Here is a 15147-nt window from a genome sequence, read left to right on the forward strand (position 1 = left end):
ACTGTTGTGTAAGCACAGGAGCGATGGTTGGGTAACAGTCCACAGGACTTCCGACGAGGCCTGGTCATCGGTGCTAGACTAGCTGGGGTCTCACTGCCGACCATGGATGGTTTTCTCATGTAATGGGGTCGAGAATATACCGAGATTGGTGTGAACGAGGAAAAACATCCAATAAGGGGATCCTGTGGATGTAAACAACTCATTGATGAAAGGGGTTGGAGGAGAATGTCAAGAATCATTCTGATCAATAAGCACTACACAGTGAAGGACACGGCACCCGAAGACAACGCTGGTGCTCCAACCAACATGTCCAAATGTGCAACTCATCGTTTCTTAGCGTGGATGGGCTATAAGAGCAGACGACCAGTTCCATCACCATTACAGTCTAACAGAAAGGTGAAACTCCAGGGGTCAAAAGAATACAAAACTTGGATCACTAAGCAGTGGAAGACATCGCCTGGACAGATGGATCCAGATTTTTGTTGCACTGTGCTGATGGGAGGCCAGAATTTGGTGCAAGCAGCATGAATCGATGACCCCTTCCTGTTGGCTGATTACAGTTCAGGCTGATGGCGGTGGAGTAATAGTGTGGGGATGTTTTCTTGGCACACCCTGGTTCCTTTGATACCTGTGCATGGATGTTTGGACAGTAGTTAGTAGTACCTCAGTTCTGAAGGAAGTCCAAACCACTTCTAGATGGGTGTGTCTAATAAAGGGGCATTCGATGTACTTCCCAGCTTGCCTTGTGCTGGGGTTTGCATGTGTATAGCAAACGATCACCATCTTTCGGCACTAGGTGGAACTTATAAATAATAGATACCTAAGTAGCTGCCTAAGAGAACTCCTATGTCCATCTGAATAAACACAGGCCTAACCCCCCAAAAGCTGGAGTCAAATGCTAATCGGTATATTATGCTGTAAATTATCTCCCATGTACAGTAATATGCACCACAATAGGTACTAGATAATACCGTGTTTCCCCGAAAATAAGACAGTGTCTTATATTAATTTTTGTTCAAAAAGGTTTAACTTTTTTACATGTATAGCTGCCTGGACACTATTTAAATTGACTTGTTTAATTAACTGTTAGCAGGGCTTAATTTTGGAGTAGGGCTTATATTTCAAGCATCCTCAAAAAGCCTGAAAATCATTTTGCATCCTCAAAAATTCTGGAAAATCATGCTATGTCTTATTTTCAGGGTATGGCTTATTTTCAGGGAAACAGGGTAGAAATCATATCTTTATAGCTGCCATAAAAACGTTATCAAGAAAGATTATTAGACAAGATTCCAAAATGTCATAAAATACATTCCGATAGGAAAAAGCCAGTTATGTAAGTAAGATCACGCTATCAATAAAATTACCCTGATTCAGCTAGAAACACCACATAGCTTCACTGTACAGTATTTGACTAGTTTATGGTTAGGAAATCGTTCAATGGCAAAGTCACCTACACATTTAGCCCACAATTAGGACTCATCAGTGGCATGAATAAAGCAGAGGGGCCCCCATAGGAAAACTCACACTATGGACCTCTACTGGTCATACAGTCGCACCCCTCTTACTCAGCAGCCTCGTATGTCTCTAGTAGGTTGGGTTTCTGACTTTCTTTGGAAGAACAAAGAGCAAATAGAAGAGCATCCGTGTAAATAAGTGCAGAATGTGTGAGATAAGAAGACCCCGGCCTTCAAGTTCACCAAACATGAAAGCCGCAATAAATAATATTATGACATATATGTTTTGACTGGTCGGCATTCCACTCATTCTTGGTCTACGTTAGGATGCATCTCTTAGAAGATGTCCGTTCCTACTTTCTCGCTAATAAGGGAGATGGAATAAATCCTCCACAGCGCCGCAGCATTCCTTCAAGTCAAAGGCAGACTTTTTATACAAGCCTTGTTACAATGACCGGTCATTGTAATAAGGCTTGTATAAAAAGTCTGACTTTGACTTGAAGGAATGCTGCCTTTCAATAGGTGGCACTGAGGAGGATTTACTCCATCTCCCTTATTTGCATATTACCCAGAGGAGCGTGCGTGGCCATTTGAGTCTCCTCACTTAGTTTATAGTATATAGTTGCTCTCTCTAAGGAGAAAAGATAGCGTTTCTGACCGCCTACTTTCTCGCTTTAATGTTCAAGACTGCGCCCTGAAAGTCTTTGAGACAGATTTACTTAGATTGGAGTTTCATATCTCAAGTAAAGTTTACTTACAGCCTCTTACTATATTTGTTGCATCTGGCAGCAACTTTGTGTTCTGGACTGAAATCTGATGGGCTGTGACTAGTGCTAGTTTAAACGTCTTATATCATTTATTGTAATATATCAGTCATACACAGATTGCATGCACTGAATACGAGTACAAACATAGTGAACATAGTGGGGTACAGGTATTAAGGTACAGCAACCCTTCACTCCTATAGAAAGGGAGAGAGGATATAGAGGTAGCATCTAGGTGCCTAAGATTCTCAAACACTCTTCTGCCACTTACAATGAAACTAGTATTATAAATGGCACATGGTAGGTTGGGGCCCCGTTACAGATTTTGTACTGAGGGCCCAGGATCTTCAAGTTACACCTCTGGATGAGAAGGATGGTGGAGCATGTGGAGAAACAAACCAGCACTAGACGGGGAGCTAAATTTGAGTTTGTTGTGTAGTAGGCATATATTGTGATGCCATAAATGCCATTTACCTGTGGGTACATTCACAAAGCCCTCTCTCTGCATCTTCCTTGCTCCAATATTTGAGGGCACTATTTCAACAGCAAACTGTTGCCATACAGTAAGTACACAAAGTATCTCATACCATACTTATTGAAAAAAAAAATAACCAAGTATGGGATTGACATGGCAACTGTTAGGTGGATTCACAACTGGCTGAGGGATCGTACTCAAAGGGTGGTCATAAATGGCTGCACATCCAAGTGGAAGAATGTATCAAGTGTGGTACCGCACAGCTCTGTCCTAGGCCCAGTGTTGGTCAACATTTTTATAAATGATCTGGAGTAGGGAATTGAGGGGAAACTGATCAAATTTGCTGACCACACAAGGCTAGGAGGGATAGCTAACACTAGGGAAGAGAGAGAGGATTCAAAAAGATCTAGAAAAGCTTGAACAGTGGGTGACTAACAGAATGGTATTTAACAAGGAGAAATGCAAAGTGTTACATCTGGGCAAGAAAAATTAAAAAAAGCACATACAGAATGGGAAGAATTGGGCTAAGCAGCAGCACATGTAAAAAAGACTTGGGTATGCTAATAGATCATAGACTGAACATGAGTCAACAATGTGATGCAGCAGCCAAAAAGGCAAACACAATTCTGGGATGTATTAAGAGAAGCATAGAGTCTAGATCACATGAGGTAATTATCCTTCTCTACGCTTCCTTAGTCAGACCTCATCTGGAATACTGTGTCCAGTTCTGGGCACCCCACTTTAAAAAAGACAGAGACAAACTGGAGCAAGTTCAGAGAAGAGTTAACAAGATGGCGAGCGGTCTGCAAATCATGTCCTATGAGGAACAGTTAAATGATGTGGGAATGTTTAGCTTGCAAAAAAGAAGGCTGAGAGGAGACTTAATAGCGGTCTACAAATATCTGAAGGGTTGTCACAGTGCAGAAACTGAAAAGGAGGAGACACAAATTAGATATTAGACAGTGAGGGGGATGAATGAGTGAAACAGGTTGTCACGGGAGGTGGTGAGTTCTCCTTCAATGGAAGTGTTCAAACAAAGGCTGAACATATATCTGTCTGGGATGATTTAGTGAATCCTGCACTGAGTTGTAGGTCCCTTCCAACTCTACCATTCTATGATTCTAGTAGGTTATTTTAAATTGCGTGAAGTCTATATGTGCTCACACTAACATAACAATAAATGTATTAATTCAAAAATCTTCAAAATGACCCTTCGCTTTTGGAATAAAATTCTCTCCTGGGACCGGAGGGCAATGGCAGTACATTACCTCCAGTTGTTTTCTTTGCCATCCCTCAGATCCCCCAGTTCCAGGTCTTATCTTCAGCTATCCAAGATGGTTGACACAGTCTTCAGACTACCTAAACCCCACAGAACTGCTCACATGATCAGCACTGGCCGATTAGAATCCAACTCCCAGTGTGCCATTGATAGTTTTGCTGATGCCATCTTGCTCTGCTGAAATGAGGGTCCACAACTGGTGATTGGAGATGGCAAAAAAGAACAATTCTCCATCCTATCCAGGGAAGGTCGGAAGGTTGCTTTAAGTATTGTGATTCCTTCGTGTTCCTTACTACTGTTGTAATTCCGTATTTTTACTTTATACTTTAAATGTGCGTAACTATATTCTCTTCTTTGTCCATAGATATTCCAAGAAGCATCAGCCTCACAGAGAAAGAGTTAAGAGAAGCACAACTGTTTAGTGACAACAATGCTTCCCAAATAAGCCCTTCAGGAAGTTGTTCGAGGGGAGCTCAGCTGTTTCACCGACGTCGTGAAAAACTAAAAGCTCTTGAGCAAAAGAAACTTGCACAGCAATCTGGAGCACAAAAGCCCCACCAGGCCCAACATGGTGTAAACCTTTCTGATCCAAAAAAGACAGAACTTCAGTTTGGCTCTCAGCGACCCTCACTTGTCTACAGTATGGAGGAGACTTCAAGCAACCATGCAAGCACAGGTGAAGGAGACGACGTGTGGGGAGATGAGACCAAAGACACAGATTTCCTTCCTATAGATAAAAGAGCACCTTCACCAAGTGCTTCAGAGGAAGACCCCCAAGGACCTCTTAGTGCATATCTTAAAGAAACTTTGGTGGTGTCAAAATCTAACACTAATGGTTTAGATCTTCAAACTATTGAAAAAACAGAAACTCCTGTTAAGAAAGAACAAAGTGGCTCCCCAAACACACAATACTGTGAAGTGCATCTAACCTTATCGAAACCAATATCTGTATCGAATCGAACAGCTAAACCTTTTGGAGGTCAATCATCTGCCAAGAAAATCGTGTCTTCTTCAGAAAACAGTCCTGCTACGGACCTCCCTCCACCACCTACTTATGCGGAAACTTTATCGAGCCCTCCACCAGTCACACATATTCGATCTCCTCCTTCGTACTCAGCTTTATATCCCATAGAGACAGCAAATATTACCCCTGTGCAACAAGTGATTAACCATGGAGAACCAAGGCTTACACCACAGCCGAAAACTGGTATTCTAGAAACAATAGCTGCACGTAAGGGACCTAAGAAATCGATGTTCACATTCATCGAAAAGCCAAAGATGGCACCTAATCCAGAACTCCTGTCAATGGTGCAGAATGTAGATCAGAGACGAAAACATAAGACGCACAGTGTCAGTGATGTATTAACTGAGGAAGAGCCGTTTGCTCTTGGGGCTGAAGCTTCAAATTTTCTGAATAAATCACCTAACGTAGCAAACAATGCTGACCAAGCTGATAAAATGCCCGATTGGTCTTCCAGTCTAAAGTCCCCCACTATAAGCCCAAAGCCACCGCCAAAGCCTGTCAAAGCTCTTTCTGAGGATAAAGGGAAAGGAGCAGAACTGTTTGCAAGGAGACAGTCCAGAATGGAACGTTTTGTTGTGGAAAGTCCTTCACCATTAGACTCCATTCGATCTCCTTCTCCTACAATGTCTCTGCCACCATCTTGGAAGTTTGCCTCCAAAACGCCACCTCATCTATTTGGTCAACAACCCAAAAACATCCAAAGCTCACCTAAGCTTCTTGCCTCTATGCCTGTAACTAATACTGCCTCAGAGAACATGCAATCACAAAAGGAACTTGCAATATCTAAACACCAGCCATATCAACTTCAGTGTTCTTTGTTCATCCTCTCACCTAAAGATCCTGTGAGCTCCCTTCCAAAAGCAGCACCTCCACCCAAACCCATGGTACTTGATCGATTTACCAGACAAACATCATGCCCGACCTCCCCTGTGGTTCCTTCTCCTACAATGTATTCTCCATCTTATTTCCAGTCTATACGATCACCTTCATCTGTCAATATGTCACCATCTTCGGCACCTGATACTCCTCCTGGCTTTGGAGGAAGGACCCCAACCAGTCACGTTTCTCCAATATCTCCAGTTCCCTTCTCGAATACAATGGTTTCATCTCCTCGAACCAAGACTGTAGTACAAGCTCCTCGGCCAACATTTTCTGCCAAAAATGTAGGCTTGGAATCACAGGTGTGGAAACCTTCTCCATATTACAAATGATATTGTTGACCCTTGTTAAGTCTTATGAGTACTAGTGGTGGTGGTGTCTTTGGTATTGAGACCAAAGCAGGTCAGGCGCTTTTTCTATACAGAAACTCAATACATATAATTGACATAGTCAGACCTTCATAAAAATGATAATTGAACCACCAAAGACACTCAGCCTTCTACTTTCTGCTTTGGACTTCTGAAGTTCTCTTGCCTTCTTCATCTTTCACATCTTCTGTACCATTTCTGGACAACTTCTGGCTTTCTTTTGCTTTCTCTTATTTGATCATGTACTCACTTTTTTCTTATTGGTATGTTAAAAAGAACCCTTCTGTATGATTGAGCCTTCTCCATATGTGTGTATTTGCTCCTGTCTCTTTTTTTACGTCTTTTGTGTTCTTTTTCAAAACTTTTACATGTAACACAATGACATCTCATGAGTAGGTTTCTAATTCTATATATTTGACATTTACTTATGTTGGCTGCAAATCCTACTACACTCCTTGACAAAAATATAATGATCTAAGAAGACGTTATTGGAAATGGATGAAACTAGAGTTGAGCGAACATACTCTGCCGAGCTTGATGCTCGTTCGAGTATTAGCGTACTCGATGGTGCTCGTTACTCGAACGAGCATCAAGCCGTGTTCGACCCCGCCCCAGTTTTTGGCTCCTCCCTGCTGTGATGTGCCTGTTTTGGCCCCTCCCCGCCGTGATGCAGCGCGCCTCATTGGCAAATTTTTTTGTCTGGGAGAGAGAAAGAGAACGAACCTAGGGGAAAAAAAACTCGGCACCCGGCGTCCCACTTACAAAAATGCTCGAGTCTCCCATTGTGGTCAATGGGGTTCGTTACTCGAGTAGAGCTCTCGAATTTTACAAAAAGCTCGACTCGAATAACGCGGACACGAGCATTTGGGTGCTCGCTCATCTCTAGATGAAACCTTAGCTTTGTGACTATACTGATGGTACATAAGTGATTACAATATCAGAGCGAAATGGGGAAAACTGTATAACTGAAAGGCGACTCCGTTGGGGTGGTTTCGCCTGCTGCGCTAATCGCAGGAACAAAGATGCGATTTTGCGACGATTTTCTCGTGGCAAAATCGTGATCACCTGTGTGGAATTAGTCTTACCCTATTGGGCCGTGTCTAGCCGGGATACATGATGAGATATGGTAGGGCTCTGTAAGTCATTTGCCCACAGATGTTGCAACTAGGTCTCCAGATCCGGCACATCATAGGCTGCTGAAGAAATGGTTAACGCCGTGGCTGCAAAACTGTGCAAGCAGCCCTGCTGATCACCTGACCATATTATACCTGCCTTTATGTAAATGAGTGTCCGGGCCTAACACATGGGAATATGCTGTATGATGCTCGGAGTTTGGGTCAGGATATCCACAGTCAGGCCAGGACATAAATGTGGCTGTAATACTCTCGTCTGTCACCAGCCTTAGTCCATCACTTGCTAAAGTATAGGCGCATTACAGGTTTTGGGGGTTTTCAGGGGCTTAAAATGAATAAGAAGTGAATGCTCACCTATCCTGGCGGCTCCCCATCCGGCGCTGCAGCCTGCTGCACAGAACTCGGAAGCAGCGGCGGGCGGTCAGGTGCCGTACATTATGACCGTTCAGCCACTGACTCACTGAGCCTGTAAGTTGCCGAGCAGTCATGTGCACAAGGAACAGCATATGACCGCCCACCGCTTCTGCCAGGCTCTGTGCGGCGGGCAGTAGTGCTGGACGGCAAGCCGCGGTATAGGGGAGCATTCACTTTTTATTAATTAAGCCCTTTTAACTTTTTTATGTCCCAGAAACTCCTTTAGGGTGCATTACCACGACCGTATATCGGCTGGGTTTTCACGCCGAGCCGATATACGTTGTCCTCGTGTGCAGGGGGGGAGAATGGAAGAGCCAGGAGCAGGAACTGAGCTCCCGCCCCCTCTCTGCCTCCTCTCTTTGCCCCTCTGCACTAATTGCAATGAGAGGGTCGGGACAGGGGTGGGGCTAAGTTACGGGACTTAGCCCCCGCCCCGCCTCCTCCTATTGCAAATAGTGCAGAGGGGCGGAGAGGAGGCAGAGAGGGGGCGGGAGCTCAGTTCCGTCTCCTGGCTCTTCCATCCTCCCCCCTGCACACGAGGACAACGTATATTGGCTCGGCGTAAAAACCGAGCCGATATACGTTCGTGGGAATGCACCCTTAGGGCGCATTCAGACGACCGTATATCGGCCGGGTATTCATGCCGGCCGTATACGGCGTCTCTCTCTGCAAGGGGAGGAGGCTGGAAGAGCTAGGAGCAGTGCTCTGAGCTCCCGCCTACTTTCCGCCCCTTCTCCACCCCCTCTCCGCCCCTCTGCACTATTTGTAATGAGAAGAGGTGGAACGGGGCTGGTCTAAGTTCCGGGAATTAGCTCCGCCCCGTCCCACCTCTCCTCATTTAAAATAGTGCAGAGGGGCGGAGAGGAGGCAGAGAGGGGGCGGGAGCTCAGTTCCTGCTCCTGGCTCTTCCAGCCTCCTCCCCCTGCAGAGAGAGACACCGTATATCGGCCAGGCATGAAAACCCAGCCAATATACGTTCGTCTGAATGCGCCCTTAAACATAAAAGAATATTGTCGAATCCGTGCTGACAGTGTCAGACCTTTCGGAAAATGAATGGTAACACCCAGTTGTCAATTTATTCATGCATTTCTAGGAGGACTACCTTGCCTGCTGCAGGGGAAATGTCTTGTTGGCCTCAGCTCCCCCTCACCCACAATATTAGTGGGGATTCTGAGACCATCAGCTGTTTGCCCCCGGCCGCACATTGTGAAAGGTGTTACGCATGCTGGTACAATCCCTTTAATCCATGCCGCGCCACGGCTATTGGGAAAAATGCAGAGCTGGAAAAGTTATTCCAGGCGCCCCACTATGAGAAGACAGCACTAAGTATATCATTACATACAAAGAGTACTAACCGGGCATCTGATGCCAATAGACAACATGAAGTACCGCAGAAGACATTACCCCCTGGAACGAGCATCACGAGAAATGTCCAGTACAATGTACATCTTCCATAGGTCTCCATTGCTGTCAATGTAAATGGCTGCAGTCAGGGGCGTAACTAAAGGCTCAGGGGCCCTGATGCAAAAGGTGATCTGGGCCCCCCCTCTATCTGTATCTGTACCCGTACCCATACCTAAACCATGCTGCACAGAGACATAACTTGAAGCTTCTGGGCCCCAATGCAAAACCTGTAACAGGGCCCCCAACTATAATGCTTTATTCATAGTACTGGGTTCCCTATATGGAGAAGAGAGGCCTTATGGGCCCCCTAAGGCTCCTGGGCCCGGGTGCAACCGCATCCCCTGCATCCTCTATAATTACGCCCCTGGCTGCAGTGTTGTTTACCTCTATGGGACTGCGGCCGACCTGAGAGCCTCACGCTCCTATGTGCTCATGTGTTGAGTAGAGTTGGGATATGTGCGGCATTAGAGGTAATCAGGATGAAACCAGATGTGCCATAATATATCGCTAGACTGGGATATGGCTTACTTGTACCTCGCTCAGACTTTGCACCTTCAGGCCTCTTTGACATGAGCGCCGTTATTAGCTGTGCAAAAAAATCGTAGCTGATAGAACAATGCATTGCTATGAAAACGTTCAGAAAACATTGTAGCGGGGAGATCGAGGGGCGTGGCTACAAAGAGGGCGTGGATAGAAGGTGGTTCCCTCTAGCCCCGCCTTCTGTATTTCCGCTCTCAGGGAACTCCTATAGCCACTCCCCCTCTTTCTCCCTGCTACAGGGATATCACCCCTTAGCGGCAGGAGAGAGAGATGAAGGAAAGCCCCGGGGAAATCCCCTTCTTTATGAGACTTCCCTTCATTTTAGCGGAGCTGGATGGATATCCCCGCCATGGCAAGACAGGGGTTCACCTGCAGGGGAGAATAAGAAAATCTCCAGCAACCGGGGTATCCTCATTCACCCCTGCAGCTAAACCCGAACATCGGTGCAGCAGGGATATCCCTGCAGCCCGTTTGAGGTGAGGGGAAGCCCTGCAGAGAAGGGGGTTCCCCAGGGCTTTCCTTCATCTCTCTCTCTCTCCTCCCGCTTTTTTAAAGCACCACACAGCTCCCAATAGAGTGAATGGCGAATTAATTAAGCTCGTGGCTTGATAATGGGAATTGTCCATTCACGCTATTTTTCACGCAGTTAGCCACAACTTTTTTGCACATCCAACTTTGGCGTGAATTTCACGCTTGTGTGAATCAGTCCTTAATGATGCACTGTGCGAGGGTAAGTGCCCGTTGTGCCAATGATTATCCGCCCAGCAACATGATCACTGAGACTGGCATCACTGATAACGCAGCCCAGGACCTCCCTCTTTGCAGCACTATAGTATGCACCATGCACATGGTAAACCCCTTTAATTCCCTCTATTAGATCAGCTGTCTCTTAATGATTATAATAGGAGGTGCGCCGTGGCTTGGGTGTAAAACGAATTAATATTTATTAGTAGGACAACGCCTTCGACGGTGCAACATAATCATTACTGCCAGGCTGCAATGTAGAGCAGCAGCATCTTACCGCTGGCAGTCAGTGCAAAACGGGGAGCTGCTGGCATCTGCAGGCAAAAGCAAGTTTCACACCCAAACGATTCCATAAACTCCGTCCCAGAAAATGTTTTAATAATACTACCCTGTTTGCCTGAAAATAAGACCTAGCACGATTTTTCAGAATTTTTGAGGATGCAAAATGATTTTTCAGGCTTTTTGAGGATGCTTGAAATATAAGCCCTACTCCAAAATTAAGCCCTGCTAACAGTTAATTAAAAAAGGCAGCTATACATGTAAAAAAGTTAAACCTTTTTGAACAGAAATTACTATAAGACACTGTCTTATTTTCGGGGAAGCACGGTAATCTTTACAAACAGACAGAATCAGACATCACATACAACATGGGTTAAGGGCCCTGCTCACAAGAGCTTACAATCTATGATGACACAAGAGGTAGCGGTGCTTCTTCTGTACAACGGCTAGTATACATAAAGCTGCATGAGCCGCTCACCAGCTGCTATCTATGTATGTACAGATATGAAGTGCATTCGGGTGCGGGGGATACAGTGGGATCAAGGGGTTCGGGTTCTGAGGGAAAATGTAGTCGAGGGGTAAATGGAGAGGATTAATATTAGGGAATATAGTAGGCCTCTCTGAAGAGAATTAACCCCTTAACACTATAGGACACACAGTTACGTCCTTCAGCGTTGGGGTATGTATGAAGAGAGATCGCACAGCCGACCCCCGGCAGCAACAGCTCTGATAAGCCACACAGCTCATCGGAGACGTTAACCCTGTAAATGCCACTGACAGCATCATTTAAATCCCCCGACCAATGTTCCGGGGTGTACGACCCCCCTGCGATGAGATTCTGGCAGAATTCCTATCAAGCCATACCCGAGGGGTAGCTTAATAGACTGCCTGCCTGATCGCAGTATGATGTAATGCAGGATCGATCAAAGCACCGCAAGTTGTTGTCCCCTCTGAGGACTAAAAAAAATAAAAATAAGAATCAAGTTTTTACTAATTATAAAAAAAAGTAATAAAAGTTTTTTTTTAAAAACCCCTTTTGCCATATTTGTCATAGAAGAATCTAAATATTAAAACAAAAATACATATTTGGTATCGCCGCATCCGTAAAAGTCCGATCTATCAAAGTAATGCATTATTTACCGCGCACGGTGAGCGTCGTCAGAGGAAAAAAATCAAGAACGCCAAAATGGTACCAATGCAAACTGCAGGACGTCCCGCACAGAATCATTAGGATATGCCATTATTGTCTGACCTTGAAGTTCAAACAGCTGGACCCCTACATTCAGACATTTATGGCCTATCCTACTGATATCTGTCACGCGTCATTCCCTTTAAGAATAATGACATATTTACATGTCAGTTTGGCATTTAACCCCGTCAGGAAGAGATTTATCATTTTTTTTATTTTGGTGGGTTTTTTGTCGCTGCATTCCAAGAGCCATAACTTTTTAATTTTTCCATTGACATGGCCGAATGGGAGCTTGATTTTTGCGGGACAACTTGTAATTTTAAATGCGAGCATTGAATGTACCATACGATGTATGGAAAAACCTTAAAATGTTATTAAGTAGGGAGAAATGGAAAAAATGCAATTGCAGCATTTTTGCTGGGTTTAGTTTTTATGGCATTCACAGTTCAGTAAAAATGATTTTACGTGTGCTGCTGGGATCTGTAGTTCTAAGCTTCCTAACAGCATAGACCTCACAGGGTTAATTGATTGAGCTGGCTGGGTGTGGTACTTCCTGCTGGCCAATCTCCTGGGTCTGTGCTCACATATAAACCCAGCTCATGGTCAGTCTCTGTCTGGTGTTCGGGATGAGCAGTCATAAATCCTTGTCTGTTGAAGCTTGCTGTGTGACCTGCTATCTGTGTGCTGTTGCAGCTTGCTGTGTGATCTGTGCCTTGTGGTTCATGTCTGTTTGTACATTTATTTTGTGTCAGTTTGCTCTGCTGAGTTTGTCTGCTATGTCTGCGCTAGGTTGGCCCCTAGTAGATGTGTCTTGCTAGTGTAGGGACTGCAAGATACGAGGGGGCTTTCAGCTTAAGTTCATTGGCCAATGTACGAACTAACACCTCGCATTTATATTCAGCTTATCTGCAATTAGTGTTTGTATTGTGTATTCTGGCTCTGTGTGTCCTGTTGTTCAGTCCCTGTCATGTGGCATGTGATTGCATCCTGTTCTGGTGCGTGGCTCCTAGGATCAGCTAGGGCCGAGATCCGAAGACCGCTGGGCTGCCCTTATTGGGGCATCGTCCCTGCTTAGGTAGGGCCAGGTCAACCTCCCGGTAGCAGAGGGTCAGTTGCCTGAAACCCGTGTGCGTACCCAGTCGCCTTTGATCGCGATCGTGTGGGCCCCATGCTTAGCTTGCCCACACGATCGTAACAAATGACATATGAGCTATGCCCTGCGGGTCAGTGCAATTACACTAATGCCAGATTTATATCGTTTTTCTTACTTTTTTGGCCATAATCGGAGTCCTGCATTTCTATGATTGGGCTGTGAGAGCTCGTTTTTGTTTTTTTTTGTGGAGTGAGCTGTAGTTTTTATTATTAGCATTTAGGGAAACATACATCTTTTTGATCACTTTTTATTCAAAATGTTTCAATAATGATGATTGCGGATCGGAAGGCTTTCATTGACTTTCATGGAAGCCGTCCGCACGGAACCTGTGCTGGAATAGAACATGCCGCGATTTTCCATCCGTGAGCGGAAAATCGCAATTGATTTGTGGGTATGAGAAAGCGATTTTACCCATAGCATGTTTATGGGCAATATTTGCTGCGAAATCCGGAGGCGGACGCCTGCGCTGGATTGTGCAATGCAAATACGCCCGTGTGCATTGGGCCTAAGGCTAACAAGGGCAAGCGTGATATCACGGTCCAATTTCGCGCTCACCAACATGCATTTTCCCTGTGGATGCGAGGCGTTTTTGTTTCAAAACCGCCTCGCATCACTTTCGAAGAAAGTGAACCTTGCTGCCGCGGTGCAGGATCGCGTAGTTTTCCCATTGAAAATAATGGGAGACCTCGCATCCAACTCACGTGCACCTAGCACACAATAAGTGGTGCGATGCAAGAGCACGCACAAAGATAGGACATGTCGCGATGAGAGGGGGTAAAACATCGCTCGTGTGTATGACCCTGTTCAAAAGAATGGGGTTCGATTCGTGCAAGATTTGTGAATCTCGTAACGCACAAATCTCGCGAGACTTTCTGGCCCATGTGAAGCCGGCCTAAGGTGGAAGAAAGGAGTAATGTGGTGATATGTCATGGACGGGCGGCGCTGCTGATGACTCCTTACTATACACGTTTTATAACCGGAAGCCATGCGACTGTTCTAATGAAGGGGCAGGAGCTAATGTAATGTTACAGAAGGTCAGGATTAGGAGGAGGTGGACAACCTGGTCACACACAGCTTGTGCTACTGCTATACCCCAACATGAATGGCCAGTCTTTAAAGAGAATTTATCACCTATATACTGACACATGTTCTCTTTGTAGTCTGATTGTAGATCTTATCATCTATTGTCTGTATATGAATATGGGGGCGACCGTCTTGTCAGCATTTAGACATATGCTTTACTTGATGAAAACGTTGGGTCATTTTGTGATGACCCATCCCTGTTAAAGGGTGCTAACATAGCTGAAAGTCCTTCGCCCACATAGGGTTGACCTTTTTTTGAGTTGGCAGCACTACTTGTAACTAATGAAGTCACGTTGTATCTGGAGGCAGAGTTACATGGGTCAAGGTTTTGCCGGCTCTGCATGTGAATCCCAAATCCTAAAGAAACCTCCAAATCCAACTGGAATTCCAGGACTGGTTAAAGGGAATGTGAGATCAACGAAGACAGGACCTACTGCATAAATCAAGTTTTAGGTTGATTTTCAAGTGTCAAAGGAGAAAAGGTTCCAGGTCTCAGAGCTAAAATCCAAAATTTCTCTTAAAGGAATGCAAAAACCATCCAGATCAGCAAGCAGAGCGAAGATCTTATGTATCCCAACGCGTTTCACACTTAGTAGTTCTCACTCATGGCATGAATAAGAGCTACTACGTCTGAGATGCGTTTGGCCATAACATAAGCTCCACGCTCTGCTTGCCGATCTGGATGGTTTTCATATTGCTTTTGGGTTTTAGCTGAGCTACCGGGAACCCTTTTCTCCTTTGACACTTGCCTTCACACCTGAACCGGCGGTTGGCCAGTGAGGAGTGGAAGTAACCATGTGGCGCGAGTATCTGAGGTGTTTCTTAATTTTAGTGAATACGTTTAAAAGCTTTTTAATGAATTTTTAACATTTTCAATGTCACAATCCATATTAAAAGAAACTCCTCAAATCCTGCCGTTATCACACTGACCACTGAGCCTAATAATGATAGCCACTTCCTGTCAG

The 15147-nt window shown here is 45.1% G+C and overlaps 1 protein-coding gene across 2 annotated transcripts in view; it reads left to right on the plus strand.

Annotated features, from left to right (window-relative positions):
• The window catches only part of SYNPO (synaptopodin), a 109416-nt gene that overhangs the window by 81439 nt on the left and 12830 nt on the right, over positions 1 to 15147 (plus strand). For both annotated transcript variants that reach the window (XM_066590403.1, XM_066590402.1), the window contains one exon: positions 4337 to 6177. In XM_066590403.1, the coding sequence (XP_066446500.1) occupies positions 4337 to 6177 (1841 nt within the window). The remainder of the gene's footprint in view (positions 1 to 4336; positions 6178 to 15147) is intronic.

This window comes from Eleutherodactylus coqui, chromosome 2 (genome assembly GCF_035609145.1).
Source record: "Eleutherodactylus coqui strain aEleCoq1 chromosome 2, aEleCoq1.hap1, whole genome shotgun sequence".
In the NCBI taxonomy this organism is placed as follows: Eukaryota; Metazoa; Chordata; class Amphibia; order Anura; family Eleutherodactylidae; genus Eleutherodactylus; species Eleutherodactylus coqui.